At 44.1% G+C, this 24,720-nt stretch overlaps 1 protein-coding gene across 7 annotated transcripts in view; it reads left to right on the forward strand.

The window, feature by feature from the left end:
- The window catches only part of TSPAN9 (tetraspanin 9), a 207,237-nt gene extending 192,048 nt beyond the window's left edge, over nt 1-15,189 (forward strand). For all 7 annotated transcript variants that reach the window (XM_026079976.1, XM_026079971.1, XM_026079970.1 and 4 more), the window contains 6 exons: nt 5,346-5,537; nt 7,507-7,581; nt 9,223-9,324; nt 9,904-10,035; nt 10,148-10,231; nt 11,052-15,189. In XM_026079976.1, coding sequence (XP_025935761.1) covers nt 5,346-5,537; nt 7,507-7,581; nt 9,223-9,324; nt 9,904-10,035; nt 10,148-10,231; nt 11,052-11,123 — 657 coding nt within the window. In that variant the 3' untranslated portion in view covers nt 11,124-15,189. The remainder of the gene's footprint in view (nt 1-5,345; nt 5,538-7,506; nt 7,582-9,222; nt 9,325-9,903; nt 10,036-10,147; nt 10,232-11,051) is intronic.
- The last annotated feature ends 9,531 nt before the right edge of the window (nt 15,190-24,720 follow it).

A 24,720-nucleotide genomic window follows, 5' to 3' on the forward strand; every position in this document is an offset into this window, starting at 1 on the left:
TAATTGCTAATTGTTCCCTTTGTTCTTATTATTGGAGAAGATTAAAGAGATAGGCTGATTGGCTTTCATACTGACATCTAGAGTTGTGAATATTTCATTCACATCCCATCTAGTAATTCCTTCCAAGCTAGATAATCCTGTGCACAATCTCCTTCTGTACAATATGTTAGTATTGGTATACCTCTGACCATCTGTGTTGTCCTTCTCTAGGCTTTGTAATCTCTTGCTATATCTTATTTGGGTTAAGGCAACCAAATTTGGATATGGCACTGTATTGTCAAAGGTTGTGGTGGTGTATTAGTTCACATCTTGCTGAACAATCAAGAAGAAAATAAAATAGTCCCTTTCCCACTCTGACAATTGTGCTGCTCAGGAAAGGACTTCCTTTTGGGTTTATATCTGAGGATTTGTAATTTGTCTCAAAGCATTTGAAACTATTTGAGATTCTCCTCAATATACCTAGAATGCTCTGTTTTCAGGGCACAATCATGATGCCAGAGAGATGTTGAGGTACTGAAGAGAATTCAGGCATTCATTCAGTAAAATAGCAAAGTGAGGGAGAAACAGTGAGGAAAGTTTGTGTTTCTCGTTTGCTTTCAAGCTCAAAATATACATGACATAGCTTGAGCAAATTACCCTATAAGTGAGTATATATGTCTGTGTATATGACTGGCTCTATGGTAGTGTTCCGCAGCATCCTTCCCAACATAAAAAACACCAGGGGAAGGGGAGATTTGGGGAGCTCTCTGAGGGATGATAATTTCTAATTGTAAGAGGGAAATGAGCCAACATCTTTGGAGAGGAAAAACCTAGTGAAATTTTTAGACTGTTGATCCATTTCCCCAGGGAAGGAACAGCAGTGCTGTCACTCTTGTGTAACTAAATACCAAGCAGCATATATTAAATAATTATATGATGAAAGAGGAATGAATAAGAAGACTTTTTATGCTTTCACTCTCCAAGATGCTGTTCTACCAAAGGGGGAGAAAGATGAAAGCTGTGAGAATAAATGGCAGTGAGAGCATTTTTACAGCATGTTCACTGTGTGTAGAAAACGAGACTGGGAGAATAAAGTGTCAGAAAAAGCTATTTTATTGCTAGAATTCTAACTACCTTTGGTGGTATGGTTGCATGCAGTTTAGTTTATTTTGGATTTTGGGGGGAGCATGAGCAAGAGCGAGAATAAAATTTATCCTGGGACCTGAGGTTAAAATGTAAATTTTTAGCATCAACATACATTTTAGCAACAACCGAGTAGCATATAGCTACTCAGTAGAATGATAAATGATGTAAAAACAGAGAACAAACTGCAAAACCTGAGGAGCAGCTGGAGAGATAGAAAATAAAATTTGACTGAAACATAAACTGTGGCAGCTCTATTTGGTATGGGATGCCACCTTGTGAAAGTCTTTAGTATGTCATTTCTTTCATCTTGAAATCTCTTTCAAGTGTTCCCAACTACTTCATTCTCTTTAGTCAGTGCAGATAAATCTGTTTGTGTTTAATATTCCCTCCATCATCTGATTTCATTATGTAACCTTCAGGGTTAATTATCTAAATTCACAATAATTTAGGTATGGACAAATCTTACTTTGGGAAGTAAAAAACGTGAAATGGGGAACTTTCCTTAGCTTGCTTTTTGCGTGTTGCCCACTGGGCCTGTAAAATCAGCCATGGTGATATGGTGGTCACTACAGATACCATGGTATAATTTTAATATTGCACTAATGCGTGTGGTCAGAAAGCTCTGAAAGGCATTGTACTCACAGTGTGCACTTTGGCATGTTAACCCTATCACTGCCGCAGCTGGAAAGGAGTTAATCCCCACATACAGACGACATGGTTATCTTCAGCAAGGCATTGGCCTTATAGGAGAAAAGAGCGAATCTGAATGTGCCTGCTGCCTCAGCTGACATACCTCTTCATTTCTCATTTTAAAGGACTTTTCTCCCAGGTGTTCAGATGCCTGGTATTCAAGTCGAGTTGTGTATTCTCATAGTGTACTCTCTTGGTCTGTATTCGGACAGTACAGGTGTGTTGCTAATCCCCGAGATTTTTTGCAAATGCCAAGCATGAAATGCTTCTTCCCTGCTAGAGACACCATGAAAAAGTATGGGTGCTGTGGGTGATTAGTCTTTTGCCAAAAAGCAAGGTGTTTTGCTCATGAGTTTACCAAAGTACTAGGGTGGGCTACCACAAGCAACTGAAGGAATGCTCTCTCTTGTGGGAAAATGATGTTGGTAAGGGTTTCTTTCTTTCTTCTAGTTCTTCTGCTATTATCCTCAGCTCATTGTAGTGTTGGATTCTGAGGTCTGACCCTTTATTGGCTGATTTTTTCCCTTGATCCCATGTGCTCCTTTTACTTGTCCTTCCTCTATAAGCCTTTTGCTCTCATCTTTCTTTTAACACCCCCTTATCTATCTGCAATGACCTATTGCTTTTGTGCTGATGAGTTCAGAATTCACTGCCCACGTCTAAAATACTTGAGCTAGGGCTGTGATTTCTGAGCCTAATAGGGTATGAAAATTCAAGCAACAAGTCTGTGAATAACCTTCTAAGTCTGAATTCAGCTTCTGCAGGAAAGTTTCAGTGAACAATTTCATTGTTGGGTAGGGGTGATAGAAACTACTTTGGAAACATTTACAGTCTTCTCCATGGGCTGTCACGAAGTTGTCAATTGAAGCACCATCAGCTATTGGCAATGTATGGCCCTGGCAGCTTAGAAATGCCACTGGTAATTAAAACCTTAAATGTATCCTGCGTGGTGAGAGTTGCTTCTAATCTCATGAACCATCAAGCTCCCAGCCTGAACAGCTGCCTGCAGTTCTCATCTAACAGTTGAAGCAGCTGGGTCACAGAATGGATTCCTGAGAGAGCTTGAGATGCCAAAACTGCAGCAGTTCAAGGGTAGAGTAGATGAAATTTAAAACAGGAGTGATAGGATGACTGATTTCGTAAACTGTAGACAGTTTTAAACCTCTGGTGATGTCCACAGCGGCAGCAGGATGTGATCAGGGGACTTGTGCTTTGCTCCCATCCTGTTCCCCACATTGGAATTATTCCAATTCACATTGGCCATGCTGACATACCATGAAAGGCAATGAGAAAACACTTAAAGACTATTACTTAGAGAGGATGGATTTGGGGGAAAGAAGTGAGGGTCCTGTATCCCTTTCTGCCACAGGCATGTGTTATGTTTTGTCTCAGTCTTTTCATAGGGAAAGTAGTTGTCTGACTTTTTCCCTGCTGCACATGCTCATGTTGCAGTTGCATCCAGCTCTGATACAGGAAATATGTATTGTGACATCTCTCCATACCCAACAAAGCAAAACTCCCCAACATGCTCAGTGAAGTTATTGTGTGTTCAGCATTGGAAGCAGAGGTGCTTCCAAGCTTCCTTACAAGGACACTGAAAATTTCCCCTGTGATTCTCGTAAGTGTTTGGGAGCTTTAGACAGTGGGTGGTTCCCCCCACCCCCACCGCCCGGGATGTCTGCTGATGGTTAGGTGCAAGGGGGTCTGGAAATAACCACCAATGCAATGTAGTTCATCCCCATCTCTTTTTCTCTCTCTGCCTAGGCATCCCTCTTTACACTGTGCTACTGGTTTGCTTGATGTTGGCTGTCATGGACTTGGTTACTTGCAGAATTACTCTGCCTCCCATGGGAATTCCTATGAGAATCTTACATGACACCCACTCCTTGTCTCACTTCTTCGCCAAACTGGTGAATCTCACTAGATGCAAAGCACTTTCAAAAGCCCCAGGCAAACTAGAAAGGGGGTTTGGAAGGGGCAGAAGGGTCACAGGGGAAGTGGAAGAAAGTAACCATGCATATGATTATAAAAACATAAGCCAGACTCCCAGATAAGGTGAAAATGAATGCAAGAAAATACTGTTTTAGTTTTTCTTTCGTGGCCTGCAAAGCAGCACAACCAAAAGGAGCCAATTGTACCCTGAACTATCTGTCCTGCTGGTGAAAGTATCTCAGGGAGAAGTGAGCATATTTGCCCAAAAGGTTAAGTCTGTGCCTCTTCATTGCGCTAGGTTAGTGCTCATCACAGGGCAGAACTGAACCCTCTTTTAGCGAAGGTACTGTTCTCTGATCTCGAGTTTGCAGTTTGAGTAGAAGTTTTAGGTTTGTGGAGGGCAGATGTTATAATGGGGTAGAGCTGGTATGGCAAGCCTGCTAGATGGCAGGAACTTCTGTTCCTCTGGCTGCTTGTGGGTGCTGACAGGTAAGCCCCAGCAGCTTTAGATGCCACTGCGAGTAATGATTTGGGGTTATGTCTTCCCTCTGCAGTGGTTCAGTTAAGTTGCAGCAAAATGCTCTGAGTTTTGTGGGGGATGTGCTTTGATCTCCTTCCTAGTAAAGGTGATGGGAACTTCACCTCTGACCTGGATTTGGCAGGAAACTGTAAATGCTGTTGCTAAGTAGCTCGCAGGTTTAATTAAAGCACAACTACCTCCTGCTTCTGATTTCACTGTACACTGCTCATAGATCAGGTATGAAGCTGCATAACAGCTATTTTGAGCAAGTGCTAAAAGACAGCCAGCTTTTAGGCCCTCTGTAGCACAATACTATTGGCCATTGTTCTAAAGACCTGCTCTGTGACTAGGGTGGGAACCTTATTTCCTTAACCTGACATGGTGGTGTTAAGGGTAAGACACAAGGTAAAGCTAATTTTATGCTTTATTAGCAGCTTTGCATTTCCTTCAGATTCTCTCACTGACAGTAGCAGAAGATGACCTCCCTATGGATAATAAACATAGAAATCTGTTTTCTGCCACGTTAAGGACTGGCAAACAACAGTAGTGCTATGAGAACTCATCCTAAAACCCAGACAGTAGCCTGGCTGGGCAGTGGGCCATAGTGCAAATATTTATTGGAGTGATAATTTTGATTGTAGTTTTCTCCAAAACTTCCTTGCCTGTTGGAGGCTGAGGAACTATGGGGCTGGATCCTCTGAGACATGGTGTGCAACTGCACAAATGTGTGCTATGGGGCATTCCTTCAAATAATGTTTTTTTTCTTCCTACAGAAAAATGGCATTGGATTGTGCTGGTGGGAGATCAGTAGGCAACCCTGGATTTGCTTACTGAATCTTTAAAAACAGAGTTCTGCCATTCAGTGGCTTTTGAATAGGTTATGAGTATAGGTTACTTGCTCGAGTCTAGGTAAGAACATTTAATTTCACTTTGTTTCAGCACCAACCCAGTGAGAGCATTACTGTGGAATAGTTACCTGAGAATTTGTCTCAGAAATTCTGTCCTCTCAGAGTAGGGGGAAGGAGCCAGTGCCATTTATTGTAACACTGAAGCCTTTCTTTTGTTTATCTCTTTGCAGTTATGTGGCTGTGGGCTGCTGGGCGTGGGAATCTGGCTGTCAGTGTCACAAGGAAACTTCGCCACATTTTCTCCCAGCTTTCCGTCACTTTCAGCTGCCAACCTAGTCATTGCCATTGGCACAGTCATCATGGTGACCGGCTTTCTGGGCTGTCTAGGTGCTATCAAGGAAAACAAGTGCCTCCTGTTGAGTGTAAGACATCAATTCCCCTTTTCACTAAGACCAGTGACCTTTGCTTTGTGAATATTTTATTTAAATGACCAGTGCAAAATAGTTCTGTGGATCACTAGTATTGCTCCTGGCTTTCAACATCTTGAGTCTTGCAGTAGGACATTCCACAGATTTACAGTAATATCACTGACATATTTGCAAATGTATTCTTGTTACTGTGCACCATGGTGTATTAGATAGCAAAGCAAATTGTGATCAGATGCCTCTGGAAAATTAAACATCAACTGTAGGACTAATTTGATGGTCTTTCTGGAAGAGTCTATTGGAAGGATTGTCTGACAAATCTTAAGCACAGCTGCTTTTGGATGCCACTCACAGCCACTCATAGCTGTTCTCAATTTTGCTCTTATCTAAGGCCTGTGTCAGAGGTTATTGGAATCCATCTGTCTCAAAGTTAAGAAGTTAGAGTCTCTGCCAGGCCTTATAGGTATATAAAAAAAGCCCTGAGCCTTGGCAGCCTTTATCCAATAGTGAAGCACAGAAATGGGAAGTCCTCTCAGACAATACACTGTGGATCACTGCTCTCACATCAACACAGGAGACTTCATCATGCCCCCCCACCCCCCTTAGGAGGAGATGGGTATTGTGGCAGAGGGTGAGAGGAGGGCTTTCAAAGCAGCCAGATTCCGATTCAGTCAGAGCTTGTGAGTCACAACTGCTGTGACATTGAAGAGCATGCAGTTTTCCTTGTGTAGAAAGCTCCCTTAGCTGGTGGTAGGGAACAGCTGAGCAGCATTCCTTAGACTACCTCAGAGAATTAAAATGGGGCAGAAATGCACACCTGTTGTTCACCAGCTGAAACTTTTTTTTTTTTTTTAAAAGAGTGTGCTTATATTCTTACAAGGTTCTGCAGAAGTCTTTTTATATCATGGGTTATATCATGAGTTTCTGACTGGAGAGCTTGCCGCACCTCATACCTCATCTCCCCCAGTGCTTGTGTGGGGGTTGCCATGTCTATGCAGCATACTGCTGCTACTACTGTAAAGATCTCTAGTGGGCATGAAAAGTAGTGAGAAACTGCTGGAGTTCATGCTTGGGCTGCCCCTGCAGAGAGGTATTTCAGCTACAGAGAGTTAGGGATAGAAGCGCAGAGTAATATAATGATTATGCAAACAGGCAGTCAGGTATGGTTAAAGCCTACCTGTTAGGAAATCATTCCTGTGCCAGGTCACATTGATCATTGTGGTAATGGGCTTAGCATCTGTTTTGTAGACTGTACGGAGGCTATTATGGCTGCATGCTGTGACAGCAGTCAAAACAAGCAAGATACAAGCACCACTGAAACCTGAAATTGATAATAGGGCAAAACCTAAGATTTAGAGAACGCTGTCAGTGAGCTTCCTCAGGAATGGAGAACCCTATGGGAGCTATAGGGGCAATATTGTATTAATATGCCTGAGTAGTTTGAAATCAGATTTTCATGTTTTTGGAAACAGAGGGAGGGTTTGGAGGACAAGGGCTATAGTCTTCAGATTTTCACAAACAGCAAAGGACTCAGAAAACCCCACAGTGTTGAGTGTCTTCTGCTATATTTTATGTATAGCAGTGTCAAAAATGTTTGGGGACTTCTGTAACACACTGGAAGAAGTACGGTGCCCAAACATATAGAGGATGTATGTCAGGAAAGAAAGATGCTCTCAGTGAGATATGATGTAAGACACTTCCTGTGTAGAGAGTTTGGATGGGGTGAAAGGTGAAAGAGGCTCTCTGGGTTACCAGGGTTTCTAGAAGAAGTCTGTGGAAACTACATGGGATAGCTCTTACTGCTTCTAGTGTCCATTTTTGTGGCTATTCCACAATGGGATTTAAGGGATTTAAATCTATGGGATTTAAGGTCAGATTGTCATGACCACTGTCTGTCATCTAGAAACCCCAGGGCTGCACTTTATTTGGCAAGTGTGTATACACAGTCTGTTCTTCTTTGTTCTAGTTTTTCATCGTTTTGCTGATAATTCTCCTGGCAGAGCTGATATTACTCATTTTGTTCTTTGTTTATATGGACAAGGTAAGCAAATATGCCATATAGATTGATTATAATTTCTAGCAGGTAAACCATGTTCTGTTTGCTTTTGATTGATGAAGGTATGTGGGTTCTCCTTGCTCTTCACTTTGAAGGTCTAACCTTGAGATCTTGGCTGTTTTATGCAAGTTCTTTCTGCAGGGTGAGGAGGACAAACAGGAGGAAAGATAAGAACCTGCTGAGCTTATCAGTTTCCTCCCCAAAACAAAACTCCTGGTCCAGGGCCTCCTTTTTAGTCTTCTCCTAAAAGCTAAGATACCCTTCATTATAGCTGTTTTCTGTCTCCGCAAGAAGCTGAGCATCTTTTGGACCTGGGTCGTGGGCGAGGAGCCACATCATGCCTCATTAGCCTCTTAAGGTCAATAATCCCCTTCAACAGGACTAGAGGAGTGAAATCTGGGATTTTCACAGATGTTTCCAGATGCACTTCTGCCAGCAGGCGACTCACTTGACCAGGCTGTCCCAGACAGTTTGACAAAAGGTGGGGGGCAGATCAAGAAGCAGCTTCTCATAAAGCCCATCTGTAGGAAGCTAGCCTGCTATCTAATAGAGGTTAAGAAAAATGGATGTAAATGGCTGGTCTAGCAGATATGTATGACTGGAAAAATCCTCAGAGAACTGGAGAGCTCTGCTATACACAGGACAAAATCTAAGGGATGGGCATATCCAGCCTGATTTTAAAACAAAGCTCCTATCAGATTTGTATCTCTTTCCAGGTTGTCATTATGATGCCTGCCTATTTCAGGGATCTGGGGTGAACTTATGATTTTGAATGGGATGTGAAAGAGGGATGAAACAGATCCTATGAAATAATTAACCTTAATGGCCAGGACCTATAGGTTAATCCTTGCTCCACTGCCAGCTCACTGTTGAGTTGCAGGCTGTTTTTAGCCTTTTTCCAGAGTCTCCTTGGGTTTGGCTGTCAGAGCCGAGGTGCCTTTCTCTTTGCATCCAGGATCGCAGGCTCTGACTGAAGTTGATACAAGAAATGGGACATATCAGATCCTGTGTCAAGCATTCCAGCTTTCTTCTCTTAAAGAAAGAAGGGCAGATTTGCAAAACATTAAAGCCCACAAGCCTGTCCCCACAAGAACAACAATAATGTCCTTTTTCAATTGGTTTTGTATTGGTCATTGATTATAGCCTTCTAGAACCTGTGCAAGGGACAACTACATTACAACTGGGAGGTTGGGACTTTGGTTTTAAGATTTTAGCAAGTGAAAGTGGTGTGACTGTCAGAAAAGGTTGCTCTGGGGTATTGCCAACAGTCATCTCTTTGCCAAAATTAGTGTAAGCTCAGCAGGTTTCTGCTGATCACTCTTCAGTTAGTTTGGATCAGGTGATGACTGTATGATGGACCCTTAGTAGAAGGGAAGCTGTTTGCTCTCCTACCTCATGAGAATTAATCCAGGATTTTGCAAGGTGAGGGAGAGACTAGGTCTGGGCAGATGCTGAAAGTCCCACTGCTTTGCAAGAGTGTTGAAAGTATGAGGGAGCTTTTGTACCCAGGTCAAGTGTCTGGTGATAGAAGGTAAGGGAGATGTGTTCTGTACGCAGGTCTGTACCATTGGGTTCTTTCCTCAGAATAACAGTGCACTGACTTGCTGTATTTTTTATGTGATGCAGGTCAGTGAGAGCGCAAGGAAGGATCTGAAGGAAGGTATGAAGCTGTACAATTCAGAAAATAATGTTGGACTGAAAAATGCCTGGAATATCATTCAAGCAGAGGTAATGGAAAAATTAACAATTTGGCCATAATAGGCTGTCTCATTCTCTTAACTGCGACAACCATGCCCCATCTAAAAGATAGTTAGTGCAGGCTTTGATTTCTGGTTTTGAACTCTTGAACATCCAGGGAGTACTCTGTAACCCAGGAACAAAGTGTACTTGTAAGGTGAAAGAGGCTCACCTCTCTTAGATTCTCTGCATCTATCACCTGAAAGGATGATCTGAGTGAGATGAGAAGCAGCAAAACCTGCACAGATGGTAAGTCAGAACTGCAGCTTGAATCCTAGCTAGGCTTTGGCAGGTCTGCAGTTGTGGGCAGATTGGGCTCATGTCTCTATGACAAGAATGACTTGTCATAGTCCCCCCATAGTGTGGGACAGTTTGGGTTTTGTTTGTTTGTTTTTAAGTGTTTGCTTTTAGAGAGGTGCTGGGCACAAAGTACTTAAAAATGCAAAAGTGTTGTGGCAGCCCTGTTGAAAATATACCATGGTTTAGTAGAAATAAAAGTTTATGGTGGTATTCTTTTTTCAGTGGTGCAAGTTAATAAGTTCATTTATTGACCCTGTACTTTTGCCATAGATGAAATGCTGTGGTGTGAATGACTTTACGGATTGGTACCCAGTACTGGGAGAAAACACTGTCCCAGACCGATGTTGTACAGAAAACTCCCAAGATTGTGGACGGAACTCCACCGAATTAGTGTGGAAAACGGTAAGGCTCACTTTGCCCAAGCTGTAGACTTTGGGAGGAGTGGGAAGGAAGAAAAGAAAGGGAGAGCATGTGAAAGAAATGTGACCTTGGGAATTCCATTTTCATCTTTCAGGGCTGTTACGAGAAAGTTATGATTTGGTTCGATGAGAATAAGCATGTCCTTGGCTCAATTGGGATGTGCATCCTCATAATGCAGGTAATTCCAGTATGATATGTGTCAACATGGCCTTAATTTGTTACTGTCAGCATTCTTGTTTCTGCTGTGTGAAAAGTGGTCCTCAACCACTTTGAGTTTGGTCATGTTTTCAAAAATGTCAGATTTGTTTTACTAGTCCATTTGAGGTCATCTACTCAGAAAGCAAAAGTAGGTCAGCTGTCAGTCCCTCAAAGAAGACATGTTACAGTGGGGTTTTGCTTATGTGCATTTGACTTCAGAGCACCACTTCGGAGTTTTCAGGTTTAGCCATTTGTTACTTTGTCCCTTAAGGAAGTATTCTTTTTTAGTTTTGGAAGCCTGTTCTGGAAATTGCCAAAATGAGTTAAATCATGGCCACTGAATTGAGTAGGTGAATGTTTCTTTAAAAAAAAAAATGCAAAGGATCATCATCATCTGTTAAGGCTTTTTGCCTCTGGCATAACTATGGTATTTTGGGGGGGAGAATGCCAGATCCCCATATTTTTGGTCACAGTTACCTGGCTAACCAAGCAGAAACCCTTGAGTAAAAAAGAAAAGTGATTCATGTGTCAGTTCTGAAAAATTGTTGCACATGTGACAAAGAGCCCTGAGAGCTCTTTTGTGTCTCCATCTGTGCTCTTAACAGATACATCTTCAGATATTGCTGTGGGCTTGAACAACACACACCCAAGTTTACTGGTCAGTGTTGTAGCTCTGGGCTTAAGAAATGTGACTAGCCTAGAATGACTTTTAGAACTGCAGTTGGACTGCGAACACTGGTCAGCAGTGCCGTTTTGGCAGTCTTCCTGTACTGAAACCTTCACTGTTTGCTTTCCTTCAGATACTTGGCATGGCCTTTTCCATGACACTCTTCCAGCAGATTCACAGGACTGGCAAAAAATATGATGCCTAAAGTCTCTGAAACATTAATCACATCAGCCCTTCTATCCCACCATAAAAATGAACAAATGGAATGACCACAAAGAGTATTGAGCCTGACCCTGCTGAGAGAATCCGTCCTATTGACTGATCGACTTCGTCGTTACTTGTCCGATTATTATCACAACTTGTGACTCGTTTTTTGTCTGTTTCACATTTGCCATTTATTTGCCAAAGAGGGGGTGGTGGTGGGGAACCCGGACAAATGGGTTTCTATACTAAGTCATAGATCTGCTATTAGAATGTTTCCTTAACTTTATTTAAGAAAATGTTTTGCTGTACTAATCCATACCATATGCGCTCAAATGATGTGTGTTCAACTTTAAGGGAGAATTCTACAAAGTCTTCTGTTTCAATCTTCATGTCCAACTTACTGGAAGACTTGGAAAAGCCACTCAAACTGAGAGTTCTAGGAACTGGAGCTGCTTGGTTTGCAGCTTCTTGTACCTTATGGTGTATACTTTTTTATTATGATAATGATTATTATTATGATGATGGATGTAGTTTAGAATTTAGTTGCCTGATTTATAACTTTTTACAGTTTCTGTTTTACACATTTATTGTACCTTAATTTGGGAACTACTGTGCGATCTCCAGAGGACGTGTTTTTCAAAGCTGGTGGTTGGTGGGGGCAAATAAAGACATAACTTTTCTCAAGTCCATGAAAAGGCGTCTTCCACCTTTGTCAGGGCCTTAATGCCCTTACTGTATCAAAGGTGGTCCTTTCACATCAGAGGCTCTTTTCCTTGGACAGAATGCAATGCCCTCCCATTGGGCTGGATGGCGAGCTTCCTGCTCCCGTGAGGCTAAGTTCTAATGCTTTTATTCACCCAAAGCAATATCCGGCTCTGCAATTGCTGCCCCTCACTGAGTGCTTCGATGTCACCCTACTTCAAAGGCTAAAAGTATTTACTGAGCAAGTGGTTGTTCCCTGGCACAAAGGAGAGAATTGCAATCTGACTTGCTGAGCAGTTGGCAGCAGACTTTACAAGCTGTGTTGTCAGTTTCCAAAATGTCACCCAAGGCATGGTATGCTACTGGGTATGAGAAAGGGGGATGGCAATTTGTTGGTGCCCTTGTCATACCATGCCCTTCATTGAAGGGGTTTCCTCAGACAGATGACAGCTGTCTCCCTGAGCTGACAAGGTGGCTTTGGGCAGTGAGGAAGGTAAGGTTGATTAAAGGTGAGCAGATGTTTCAGGAAAGGGGTGATTTCTGAAACAGCACTTGGAGCCAATATGTGTTTTCACACCTCCAGCATAGAACTGGTTCTTGCTGGGGAGCTGCCAAGTCCATCCAGTGTGGTAGTTCAGAGATGCATATTTTTACCCACATTCCTGCTTGAATATATATTTCTCTAGTTTGAATGCTGCTTCGCTGCAAGCAGCCCCCGTTTCCATTTTGTTCCAGGTTTTTGCAGAGGTCCGTCTTAAGTTGTGTTGCTTTGTGAAGGAAGGAAGCATCACCCATTGGAGGATGCCTAGTCAGGGTTCAACACCATGCTTTTTGCATTAGTAGCAGTCAGAAGGGACCTTCAGAGGTTACTTTGTCTGACATCATTCTCAAAGGGGGACTGTGACCCATGTGAGATGGGGTTGACTGTGACATTGTTGGACTGAATCTCAGAAACTGCTGAGGATGGTGATTTTGTACCGCTGCAGTATCCCTTTCAGTGCCATGCCATGTCAAACTAATCTCCTGGTAAAGAGGTTTCTCCTAACGTCCAGTCTGAATATTTTTATTTTAAACTCTAAAAATACGTCGTTTTTAATGTATCATTCAGCCAGTCTTTTGCTGGTGGGCTGAAATAGTTCTTGGACCAGTTCCTATCTGGGAGGTGTTGGGAGGTGTTTATCTTCCTACCAGGTCCTGCATACATCTGTACATCTGGCAGCAATAATGTTTTGTGTGAACTGTATTTCATTTTCAAGTTCCTATGAGGTCAGTGTGACAAGAAGGAGTATGGGAGATGGAGGTGAATTTGGCTGTTGCAGTGAAAGAGGAGGTTATTATTCTTAGAGCATGGCCTTTGCCCATCTGAGCATGGTGTCCAAAGTTTCTCAGGCCTCTTGTTTCCAACAGAAGCAGACAGCACCATATGGGCTCAGCTATTTCATTTGTATTGCCTTTGAAAGAGTCAGGAGAGGAGTGGGGGAAAGCACAGAAACTGAATCTAGGTTTACTTCCATTTCTAAAAAAAAACTGGGACCAGGAGCATCTGACCCCACTGGAGATGGATGTTCCATGTTGAAGAAGGGGCTCTGATGCCCAACATACTTGCTGCTACGTGTGAGACTGTATCCAGAGTTGCTAAGATGGGTTCCCATTTTTGCAAGACAAGATGATTTTCATTTGATGGATTCGCTGCTCTCTCCCTTTGGACAGAGGTGCTTAGCTTTTTTTGGAAAGAGATGCTTAGGTTTCTCTATCTTTCTCTGGGATTCAAAAAGAGCATGATTGACCAGGAGCATTCATATCTGTCCTTTTGGGTCGCACAGTGGTACCTGCCACATCTTAAATTTTAATCTGCAGTCAGTTTTTGTACAAAAATGGTAAAATATATCAGTAAAATAATAAGGGAATAAAACATGTTTATGAGTAACTCAAGAGATGAAATGTGTAGTTGCAAACTCAGCTATTTTGCCTCCCATCCAAACTTATTTTTCTAGAATTCTTCATTCTGTTTCATGATCTGATAGCAGCATAGATCCTGAAATCTTTTTTCAGTGACTACTTTTGGCATTTTAAGCACAGTATTAAGTGAGATAGTTACACAAGTTTCATTTATACATCTCTACAAAGTCACCTACAGGAAGGGAGTCAAGAGCAGGGCTGACTGTGTCTCTAGCTGACTCACTGATGTGGGAGGAGATGACCAGCATCTCTTGTTGAAGGGAGCAGAAAAGATGCCATTCTCCAGGCAACAAAAAACAGCCTTGGAAAGTGTGAGGCTGCAACAGTCAGCCTGTCAGAGAAAGCACTAAATGTCCTGTAACTGCTTGATCAAACAAAACTCAGTCTCCTGTATGTATGCACTTTTTTTTACTTATGCTGGTAGGTGGCCATCGGTGTTTTCCCCACATGTCACTAGTTATTTAACTACAAGTTTTTAGCATGTTTTTAAATAAAAACTGATATTGAGTAAAAGTATTTTTAGTGTACCCAAATATTGATTTGCATCTGTATAAATGCATACCTCTCTCTAACTTTTGACAGCACAGTTCAGGTGTGTAAAAAGTGCTGTTTCTCTGAATGTTACTTTAGACTGTAGTATACCTGCTGTCTCATTGTGCTTCATGGTTGGAAGCTGTAACAGAACTTAAGCCGAGATATACTGGGAGAACTGAGCCAAAAGAAAAAAGAGAGGAAGGTTGGCTGGGCATAGGGCACCTCTGCTCAAAGGCTGCAGGAGTAATCATTCCATTGCCTCCTGGTAGTGCTAGGGCAGTTGTAGAAAGCCCAGATGAAGGGCATTGAAAAGAACACACTGTCTGCCCATGGCTAAATGGCACATGAGATGATAAGAGCAATGGCATAATGTCTCCAGGGTGACAGGAGATGTGTATGTGTTGCATTGAGCTCCCGGTCTATGCTCATGTTAGGCCAACCTCCCTGCTTTCCACCCCCCATTAATACAGGAGCTCACATATAGGAAGGGTGCAAGTAGAGGACAATGGAACCCCATGGTCTTTCTCGGACAGTGTGTTGGGAAGGCATAGAAAAGGCAAGAAGGGAAAAGGTGTTTTCCTAGCAGAGGGTTCTTGGGAGGCAGACAGGAGCAGAATGGAATAGGGCATGCTTATAATTCTGATGTAATTTCTTTCCAGAGAGTTGAGCAGTTTCATCCTGTAGGTCACATGTGGAAACCTGGAGATGTTTGGCCATGTATTGGCCATCTGTGGCCATCTGTTGTGCAGTAGATAATAGACAGTAGCAGATGATGTGCTATTCCTACCAGGTAATGTTTGCACCAGTGTTTCTTCTAAAGTTCTACCTACTTTAGCCTTTATATGAAAGATTTTTATTAGGATGATATAATAATAAAGGATTTTTTTTAAAGGTGCATCTTTGATCTCATTTCTCCCCCACCCCCAATTACCTCAATATCAAAAGGGGGCAAAAAAGCCCAAAAGATGACTTCTAGAGATCCATTCCAACCTAAATTTGTCTATGGTGCTACAAAAAGTGTTTGAATGGATGGGTAAATATTGAGCCCTTCAGGGGCTTAGAGGGAGTTGAAAGAAAGGAGGAAGGATGGATAGAAGTTTGGGCAATTGGATGGGTAGTGGCTGAAAGGAAGAGGGCTGGGGCTGGAGAGGATCTGCATTGAGGGGGAAAGGGCAGGAGATGTAGGACAGAGGGAGAGGACTAGATTTTGAAGCTCTGTAGGGATAGAGGGTGAGAATGAGTTAGAGCATACATGTGTTAAGTGTAAGCTGGTATATATGACTTTTATGTCTTGCAGTTAAAAGGCTGAAAGGGAGAAGATGAGCTGGGTAGTATATGGGTTGAGTGGAAGAGGACTGGAGCTGGAGGTTGTACAGTGGAAGTTGTAAGCTTCCCCCACTAAAGCTGGGGAAGGTATGTGAGGTGAAAGGGAGAGGACTGGAGTTAGTCTGAATTGAGGCGGAGAAGATAAGCTGGATATTATGTGCGTTAAGGAGAAGACTGGTGCTGGAGCATATGTGCTTTGAGTGACTAGAACTGGAGGATGTTTGTCAGGAGAATGAAGACTGGACCTGGAGCAAGAGGAACTGCATCTGGAGAAATGTGAATTGAGAGGACTGGAACTGGAGTGAGAATGAGAAGACTAGAATTGGATGGAGAGAGGAAGAGGACTGAAAATAGAGGTCATGTGTGCTGAGAGGAGGAGGACTGGAAATTGAAAGAGAAGGGGCGTCTGTATGGGGGTGAGGATGTGAGCTGAGATCAGGACAGAGGGCATGCCCCTATGGGGGGGGGGGTTGGAATTGGAAAATATATGCACTGAGGGAGAGAGGGACGAGGTACAGAATAATGTGAGATAAGATGGAGAAGATTAAAGCAAGAGGATATCTGTGTTGAAGGAGACCCCTAACCCTCTGGAGACAGCAGTCCCTGGAGAAAAATTCTCTTTGCAGCCCTCGCTTTCTGTTGGCAGCCCCTTCCCAGTCCCGCTTCAACTGTAGTACTTCACTTTCCCTTTCTGTCAATCCTAACCCAAAATCTAAGCTGACTCCCAGTCCAAACACTCCAATCTGTGAATAGACTCAATGCTGCTCATAGGTGAGCTCTAACTGTAGTCTGCGTTGTCCTGCAGTCCCTCACTAGCCCCACTGCAAAATGTAGCACTGCGTATTCTCTCAGTCCTTAAGTGTTTTATGGGCCAGAGACCCTGCTCTCTCCAGATACTCAGTCTTTCTTGGAACGGAATTGTTTTTGCAGCTCTCACTCTTCTTTGCCAGGCCTTTCCCAGACCCACTCCAACTATAGCTCTGTGCTTTCTATTTCTGCAACCTTAACCATAACCTGTAGGCCCTGATGGAGACCTCACTCATGCTAGAAACTTGGTTTTCCTCAGAGAGCAATTCTATTTGTAGCCAACGCTTTCCTTTGGCAGGCCCTTTCCAGCTACACTGCAAATGTTATCTTGTGCTTTCTTTTATTCTCAATTCTAACCTAACTCCGCAGATTCTGCATTCCTCAGAGGAGAATTCCTTTGCAGCACGTACTTTCCTTTGGCAGGCCCTTTTCAGCCCACTCTAAGTTTAATGCAGTACCATCAGTTAACTCAAACCACAGTCCAAACCTTAGGTTGACCCATAGGCAAAGGACCCTGCTTCCTTTTTATTCATTATTTTGATTTTATTACTGAGAAAATAATTCTTTCTGCAGCCCTCACTTTTCTTTGGCAGTCCCTTTCTAGCCACACTCCAACTGTAATACTGTATTTTTTCTCAGCCCTAACCCTAGGCAGACCTATAGTCCTGTGACCCCACTTCCTCCAGAGACTCCATACTCCTCAGAGGACAATTTTTGACATTTCTTGATTTCTTTTGGCAACCCTGCTCCAAGTGTAGCACTGCACTTTCTCTCTTTTGCCACCCTAGCCCTAAGCCTAACTGTAACCTGAGGCTGATGCACAGATCTGAGACCTCACTCCCTGGGAAAACTCAGTGTTCTTCAGAGGAAAATTCTTTTGCAGCCCTCAGTTTCCTTTGGCAGTTCCTTTCAAGCCCCCTTCCCTTCAACCATTGTGCTATACTTTCTCTCAAATAGAACCCTATTTCTAGCCTGAATCATAGGGCAAGGACCTCACTCCAACCACAAGCTCCATAGTCCTCAGAGGAGAACCCTTGCTTTTGTTTGTTTGCACCTTTCCAGCATGACTTCCAAGTTTGGCTTTGCACTCTCTTTTTTTCTTTCAACCCTGATCCTTATCATGACTCCAGATTAAACTATTTCCTCCTTCAAATCAATACTCTAAGAAAATAGAAACAGGTCTCAAAGTTCCCCCAAAGAACAGCAGATTGTTTTTGAGAAGCTAGTAATACAGAAGAGAGTTTGAAAGTGTCCCAGAGAATAGGGAGCAGCTGAAGAGAGGACAAAGTAGTACACCACTTGAAAGACACCCAGAGGACACTGAGGAGCCTCAGAGAAACCATGAAAATAAGTGAAATACTGAGATACCCAGAGATCAAAGCCCTCTGAATGCCAGAAAAGTAGAAGATAGGCTGAAAGATCCCCAGACAAGACAGTGGAGCCAAGCAGAGGCCAACAAAGCAATAGAGAGCCTGAAAGAGATTCAGAGAACATAGAGGAGCCTCAAAAATGGCAAGAAAGCGTGGAAGTGCCCTAGGGAACAAAGTGTAGTAGTGTCAGAGAGGCCAAAAACCAAAGAAGTCAAAAGACACCCCTGCACCATGTCGCGGAGGAGTGATGCACTTCACTCATAAGAGGGAAATAGTACTATGTTTATTGCAGTAAGATAGCGACTTAACAAAGTTCAGTCATTAATAAGAGTGATTTAACAAGGTTCAATTGGCAAGGTTCACTCAGTTATTTACTGCATGAAGGGCAGGGTCAGATGCACACGCAACGGAGACCCTCCCGTTGAGTCATGAGGTTCAGAAAAGACCCCCTTGCTTTCTAAACTGCTTCAGAGAGGAGCCTAGGTGCAGTTGGATCCAATCTTAGTCCCAGACTTGGTCAAAAGTTCAGTTCAGGTCTAAAGGAGTGTGTGCAAAGGGGACCCTCCTGTTGACTCATGAGGTTCGAACTGGAACCCCTTGCTTTCCAAACTCCTCCTCAGAGGAGCCTGGGTGCGGCTGGATCCCATCGTAGTCCTGGACTTGGTCAATGGTTTATGCCTAAAAGGGTGTGTGCAAAGGAGACCTGCCTGTTGAGTCACGAGGTTTGGAAAGGACCCCCTTGCTTTCTAAACTCCTCCTGAGAGGAGCATAGGTGCGGCTGGATCCGATCCTAGTCTCAGACTCAGTCTAAGGGTTTATGTGCACAATTAATCAGAGATATAACTTAGCAAAGTTTCACAAAGTTCACAAAAGCTCAGCATGCTATTAATTGCTTACCGAGGATCTGTCGTGGGTAAGGAATCTCTCAACCTCGAGGAGTAATCTTGAGAGGCATCCCTGCTCAAGAGGAGGTTCTGCAGTGCAGCCCGCTGCTGTGCAGGAGAGCTCAATGGGCTCTGGGCTGCCCCCTATTTATGGGGAGGGAGATGATTGATTCATAGTCATATTTACATGCTAGATGGATCTTAGTTGGCATATGCTCAATTAGCCCCTACATATGTGCTATTTACAGGGAGGTCAGGTTGAGGGAGAGGGAGCACATGGGGGGGGGGGAGAAGCACACCGTCACACCCCACCACCAAGAGAATACAGAATAGATAACAAGATAGATAGAGTTATCTCAGAGATAACAAGAAAGTTTCAGAGATACTAAAAGAGCTTCAGAGGACCAAGGGTAGTCTCGGAGAAGACAAAAAAAAAAAGTGCCCCAAAGGCTAGCATCAAAGAAGAGGGGGAAAAACAGAGCCAAAAGTCTGTAGAAGACTCAGAGAACACAGCATAGCCCCAAGGAGGCAAAGAAACTAGTAGAAAGCAGGAAAGAACCATGGAGAACACACCACAGATCTTGCAGATAACAATAAAGTAGTGGAGAGTCTAATAGACCACTAGGAGAACAAAGAGTACACCTGCAGTTTCCAAGAGAGCAGCTGAAAGAGCTATGCAAAACAGAGAAAAACCTTGGAGAAGGGATAAAAGAAGCAGAAAAGCTGAAAAAGTCACAGGAGAAAGCAGAGTAGCTGTTGAGATGCCAAGAAACTAGAAGAGAGCCTGAAACAGCCCTGGAAAAACCATATTAGCTTCAGAGAAGTCAAGAAATTAGCAGAAAGCCTGAAAGTGCTCCAAAGATCACAGAGAGGCCTCAGAGAGAATAAGTGGGCTAAAAGCATGGTAGAGAGCCATAGCAGCTTTGGAGAGGCCAGGAAAGCAGTAGAGAGGTTCCAAGAGTCCCAGAGAGCACAGAGTAGCCTTGCAGAGGCTGAGAATCCAGAACAGAGCCTGAAAGAGCTTCCGTGAAGACAGAGTAATCTTAGAGAAAGCAACAAAATAGTAGAAAGCCTGCACCTGCCAGGAATAACAGAGACGAGTGTCAGAGAGGTGGAAAAAAATAGCTAAGATTCTGAAAGTGGCCCAGAGAGCATACAATAGCCTTGAAGAGGTGAAAAAAAAATTAGCAGAATGCCTGAAAGAATCCTGAGAGAGCAGAAAGTAGCCTCACAGAGACCAAGAAAGAAGTAAAGATGTTAAGAGCCCAAGAAGAACACAGTACCACTGGAGAGCCAAGAAAGTAGGAGACAGACTAGTAGAACCCCACTGAATGCAGAGTACACCTGGGGCAGATAGCATCAAACACCCTCTGAAAGCATGCAGAATAGCTCTTTGAATGAGTGAGAGAGATTGGGAGGTGGGTGGGAGGGGTAAGAGGAGGACACAAGGAGGCTGTGGCAGGGCCTTGAGGCAGAGACTTTGCATCTGCCTTGTAGAGAGTTTGTCCCTGCCTAGAGACTGGACAGGACTTGTCACGTGTCTTCTGCATGGACCCACAGAGCTGAAGGAGGTTTTGTGCCTCCACAGTCCAAATCCTATGTGGGGCTGCAGTAGCTGTCTGGCGTGTTTCTTTTGCTGTTGGTCACAAGGAGAGCTGGTGGCCTGGCATTCCCCTTCCAGCAGGGTATTGCATTGCACAGGAAGGAGGGCAGGATGGTGCCTGTCTAGGGAAAACTCTTTCTTCCCTATACACAGGGCACATTTTTAAGGTGTGTTTAGGGTGAACAAGCTAAGGCAAAGTCTTTGTGGCTGTGCAGCTTGACATGCTGAAGATCCATCTTCAGAAGATGACAGGAAGGGAAGCAAGAATGGTGGTTAAAGCAGAGCACTGCAGCCTTGGGTCAGTGGGACACAGCCACATCAGCTCCTGAATGCAGCCCTGTCATCTGTATCCTCTCTGGGAGACTCTGCCCTGGTGCTGGCACCCAGACAGTCCTTCATTCCCTGAGTGCTGAGGCATTTGTTGGCTGGCTCAGGATTTGAGTCTCAGTGCAGTGCTGCTGTGGCAGTGATACATGGTTCTTCCAGGCAGGAAAATACAGGTGTCCAGGGGTTCTGGGCCCTTATTTTTATAGACTTTGGTGCAATGTTTTTCCTTACCAGAGAATATGGTCTTTTATATCTCCAGAAGAGCAAAAGCATGCCTTCAGGTCTTTTCCCCTCTGATTCTGGTTCCAGTGCATCCACTTAGTTACTCTTGCTGTATTCTGTAGTTTGAGGTACTTTCTGCACTCTGCAGGAAGAATAGGTCTGGACCACCAGAGACCAAGTCCACATCTCAGTGAAACCAGGAAAGCACTGAAGAGAATCAGAGACAACTGAGCGCAAAAACTTTGTGTAAGAGAGAGTACTGGAATGTGAACTTAAGAGCTGTGGGAAAAAAAAATCATATAATATTTTAAGTTGGAAGGGACCTCTAGAGGTCATCTTAGTATAACCTCCCAACTTACATCAGGCTGCTCAGGGTCTTATCCATTCAAGTTATGAATACCTCCAAGAATGGAAAGTAGGTCCACCACCTCTTTGGGCAACCTGACCCAGTGTTTGACTACATTTATGGTGAAGTTTTTTTCTTAATAGCTAATCAGAATTTTCCATGTTCTAATGGAATGGATGCCTATCATCCTTTCGCTATACATAGCTGAGAAAAGCCTAGTTCCATCTTCTCTAAACCATCTGCACAGTGAACTGAAGACTGCAATGAGGTTTCCCCCTTTTTCTTCCTAAAACTGAACTCAGCTTTCTCAAATTCTCCTTGTATGTCATGTGTTCCAGCCCCCAAATCATCTTAATTGACCTCTGCTGGACTCACTCCAATATGTCAGTTTCTTTCTTCTACTGTGGAGCCCCAAATTGGGCACAGTACACCAGATGCAGTCTCATGAGCACCAGTGACAGACAAAGACAGCAATGAGACCCTCTACTCCCACCTCTGACTCTCTCTAACTAACCCACTTCTCTCAAATTATCCTTGTATGTCATGCATTTCTGTCTCCCAAACAATCCTGATGGATCTCTCCTGGACTTGCTCCAGTATGTCCATGTCTTTCTTCCAGTGGGGAGCCCCAAACTGGACACAGCACTCCAGGTTGCAGTACTATATGAAAGGGAATAATCATGTTTCTTGACCTGCTGTCTTTAAAAAAAGACATTAACAATATTAGTCCCAGTATCAACCCCTGAGGGACATAGCTAATAAACTAGCTGTTCAGAGAGGCTGATCATAAGCCTTGGAGCCTGATGGTCCAGCCAGTTATTCACCTACCCTATTGTCCACTTATCCAAACATTATCTCAGCTATTTGGCCATAATGATACTATGGCAAACTGTGACAAAGGCCACCTTGCTTAAGTCCAAGTCAAAAAAAACTGCTCTCCATTCATCCAACCAAAACAGTTATCTCATTGTTAGAAACCTATCAGATTGGTCAGGCATGATTTTCCATCAGTAAATCCATGCTGGCTGTTCCCAGTCAGTTTCTTGTCATTCATATGGCTGGAAACAGATTGCATGAGGATTTGCTCTAAGACCTTCCCAGGGACTGAGATTAGGCTGACCTGCCTGCAGTTCTCTGGATCCTTCTTCTTGCCTTTCTGGAAGATGGAGGTGCCTTTCTGGAAGGCTGTTGTGTCACATTCCAGGAATCTCCCCTGGTCTCTATGACCTTTCAAAGATGAGAGCAGCCTCACAATGACTTTGGTCACCCCCCTCAGCACCTTTCGAAGCATTCAAGGTGGACCCATGGACTTATGTATGTCCAGTTTGCTTAAGTGGTCTCCACAGCAGTCTTCCTCTCTGCGTTGCCAGGTTCTGCCACCAGGCTCAGGGACCTGGGAGGCCTAAGAGCACACCTTACACAAGTAAAAACCAAGGCAAAGAATGCACTGACTATTTCAGTCTTTTCCATATCCTTTCTCACTAGGTCCCCTGCCCCATTTAGCAGAGGGTCCACATTTTCCCTCGTCTCCCTTTTACTGCCAGCATTTTTATAGAAGCCCTTCATGTTGCCCTCCACATCGCCCACTAGTTTCAACTGCAGCTGAGCTTTGGCTTTCCAAATTCCATCCTGTCATACTTAGGCAATACCTCTATTCCACAAGAGTAGCCTGCCCTCCTCTTCTGTCTTCTGTGCTCTTCCTTTCAGCAGTTAACCTCAGTCAGGAGTGCCTTGCTTAGCCATGCTAGCCTTCTGCCAGGTCTGGTAGACTTCCCCCACATCAGAATGGACTGTACTTGTGTTTTGACGACTGACCAGCTCTCCTGCGCCCCTTCGCCCTCCAGGGCAGGCTCCCTGCCTTGACCTCCCAGACTTAGCCAACTAAACTCCTAGCAGGGGGCATGCACTCTGTGCCCTGACACCCTGGCAACTCTTGCTGTTCCTGACTGGACTCCCTGGATGGACCATGACCTGATTCATTACCTTGCCTTGTCTGGGAGTGTTGGCGGACCCTGTTACCAACACACCAGCTCTGCCCACCCTGTTCAGGTCCTGTGGGAGTACACCCTGGTTGTTGAGGGCATTGCCCTTGCTGTGGTCATCCTGGCTTGCCCCTCTCATGGAGTATCCCTGCTCTTGCTGCTCTCTGACAGAAGTGTGAAAACCCTTTTCACCAGGCACTTCCTCACTGCTGCCTTTGCCTCCCCCTTTTTTTCAGGCTTCGGTCCTCATCCCCAGATGAATCTAGTTTAGAGCCCTCCTGGCTAGGTTAGAAAGCCTGTTGGCAAAGATGCCTTTGTCTTACTTGGTCAGAGGCATCCTGTGTCCAGGAGCCTGTGCCCAGCACTCCCCATTCCTCAAAGAGAGGTCCACGGTCATAAAAGCCAAAGCTCTGCCTGCAACACTAGGTGTGCAACCAGGATCCATGGCTACCCAGCAGGTTGGGTCCCCTCCTACCCAAGCCCTTCCTCTTCACTGGCAGGACCAAGGAGAACAGCACCTGGGCCCCAGTGCCCTGTAGTCACTCTTGGTTTGATAAGGCCTCCATCGACAGTATCATTGGTACACACATGGATGAGCAGCTGGGGGTAACAGTCCCAAGTCCAGACAAGCTTTGGTGCTCTCTGCAACATCCCCAGTCTGAGCCCCCAGCAAGCAACAGATCATGTGAGCTAGCAGGTAAGGTCAGTAGATGTGTACCTCTTTACCCCATAGAAGGGAGTCTCCAACCAGTGTCATACACCACTTCCTCCTGGTGCCAGTTCAGATGTGGTTCAAGCTCAGCTGGCTCTGATGCATCCCTTGATGCTTGTTCCTCCTCCTCATGTACTATCTTATACCTGTTTTATAAAAGGTCATGTGCAGGTGGGGAAGGTGTCTTCTTTCTGTTGTCAGGAGTTGTTCACAAGCTTCCAGTCTCCCTCCCTTCATTCATTCAAGCATAGCCACAAACTGCCCTTTCTTCCATGCAATGCGGTGCTCAGGTTCTTTTCTCTGCAGGGGCAGAGAAAAAGACCTGCCAATCTCCTGTTCATTGTCCCTGATGCTACAAAGCCTGCTTACTTCCCTCCACACACCTCCTTTAGTTGGAAGCTCAGCACCACAACAAAGGCAGATCTCCCGCATGATCTGCTGTCACTAGTGTTTCACAGACACTTCTAGACAGATTGTGGTAAAAAAAAAAGCCAACACATTGGTCCCTTTGTGTAGAGTAACATTCATGTGAGGAATCTTGAACAGGATAGCTGGTCACTGTCAAGATGGCTATGGAACTCTTGTGTTGCAAGGGCCCTTGCAATAGCACGCACCTTCAGCTGGATCGGATGAGACTCTCTGAAATGTTGTTCTGCTGAATTCTTATAATCTAGCTGCCCCAATGTTCTCTAGTACATGCACGATCCTTAGGTATTGATTATCTTAAACTACATGCAGAGCATAGCCTGTCTTCAGTATGTACAAGAGACTGTCCTGTGACCATTACTGCATCTGCGGGTACAGTTTCAACTATTTACAAGTAT

This window comes from Apteryx rowi, unplaced genomic scaffold (genome assembly GCF_003343035.1).
Source record: "Apteryx rowi isolate R43461 unplaced genomic scaffold, aptRow1 scaffold_506, whole genome shotgun sequence".
In the NCBI taxonomy this organism is placed as follows: domain Eukaryota; kingdom Metazoa; phylum Chordata; class Aves; order Apterygiformes; family Apterygidae; genus Apteryx; species Apteryx rowi.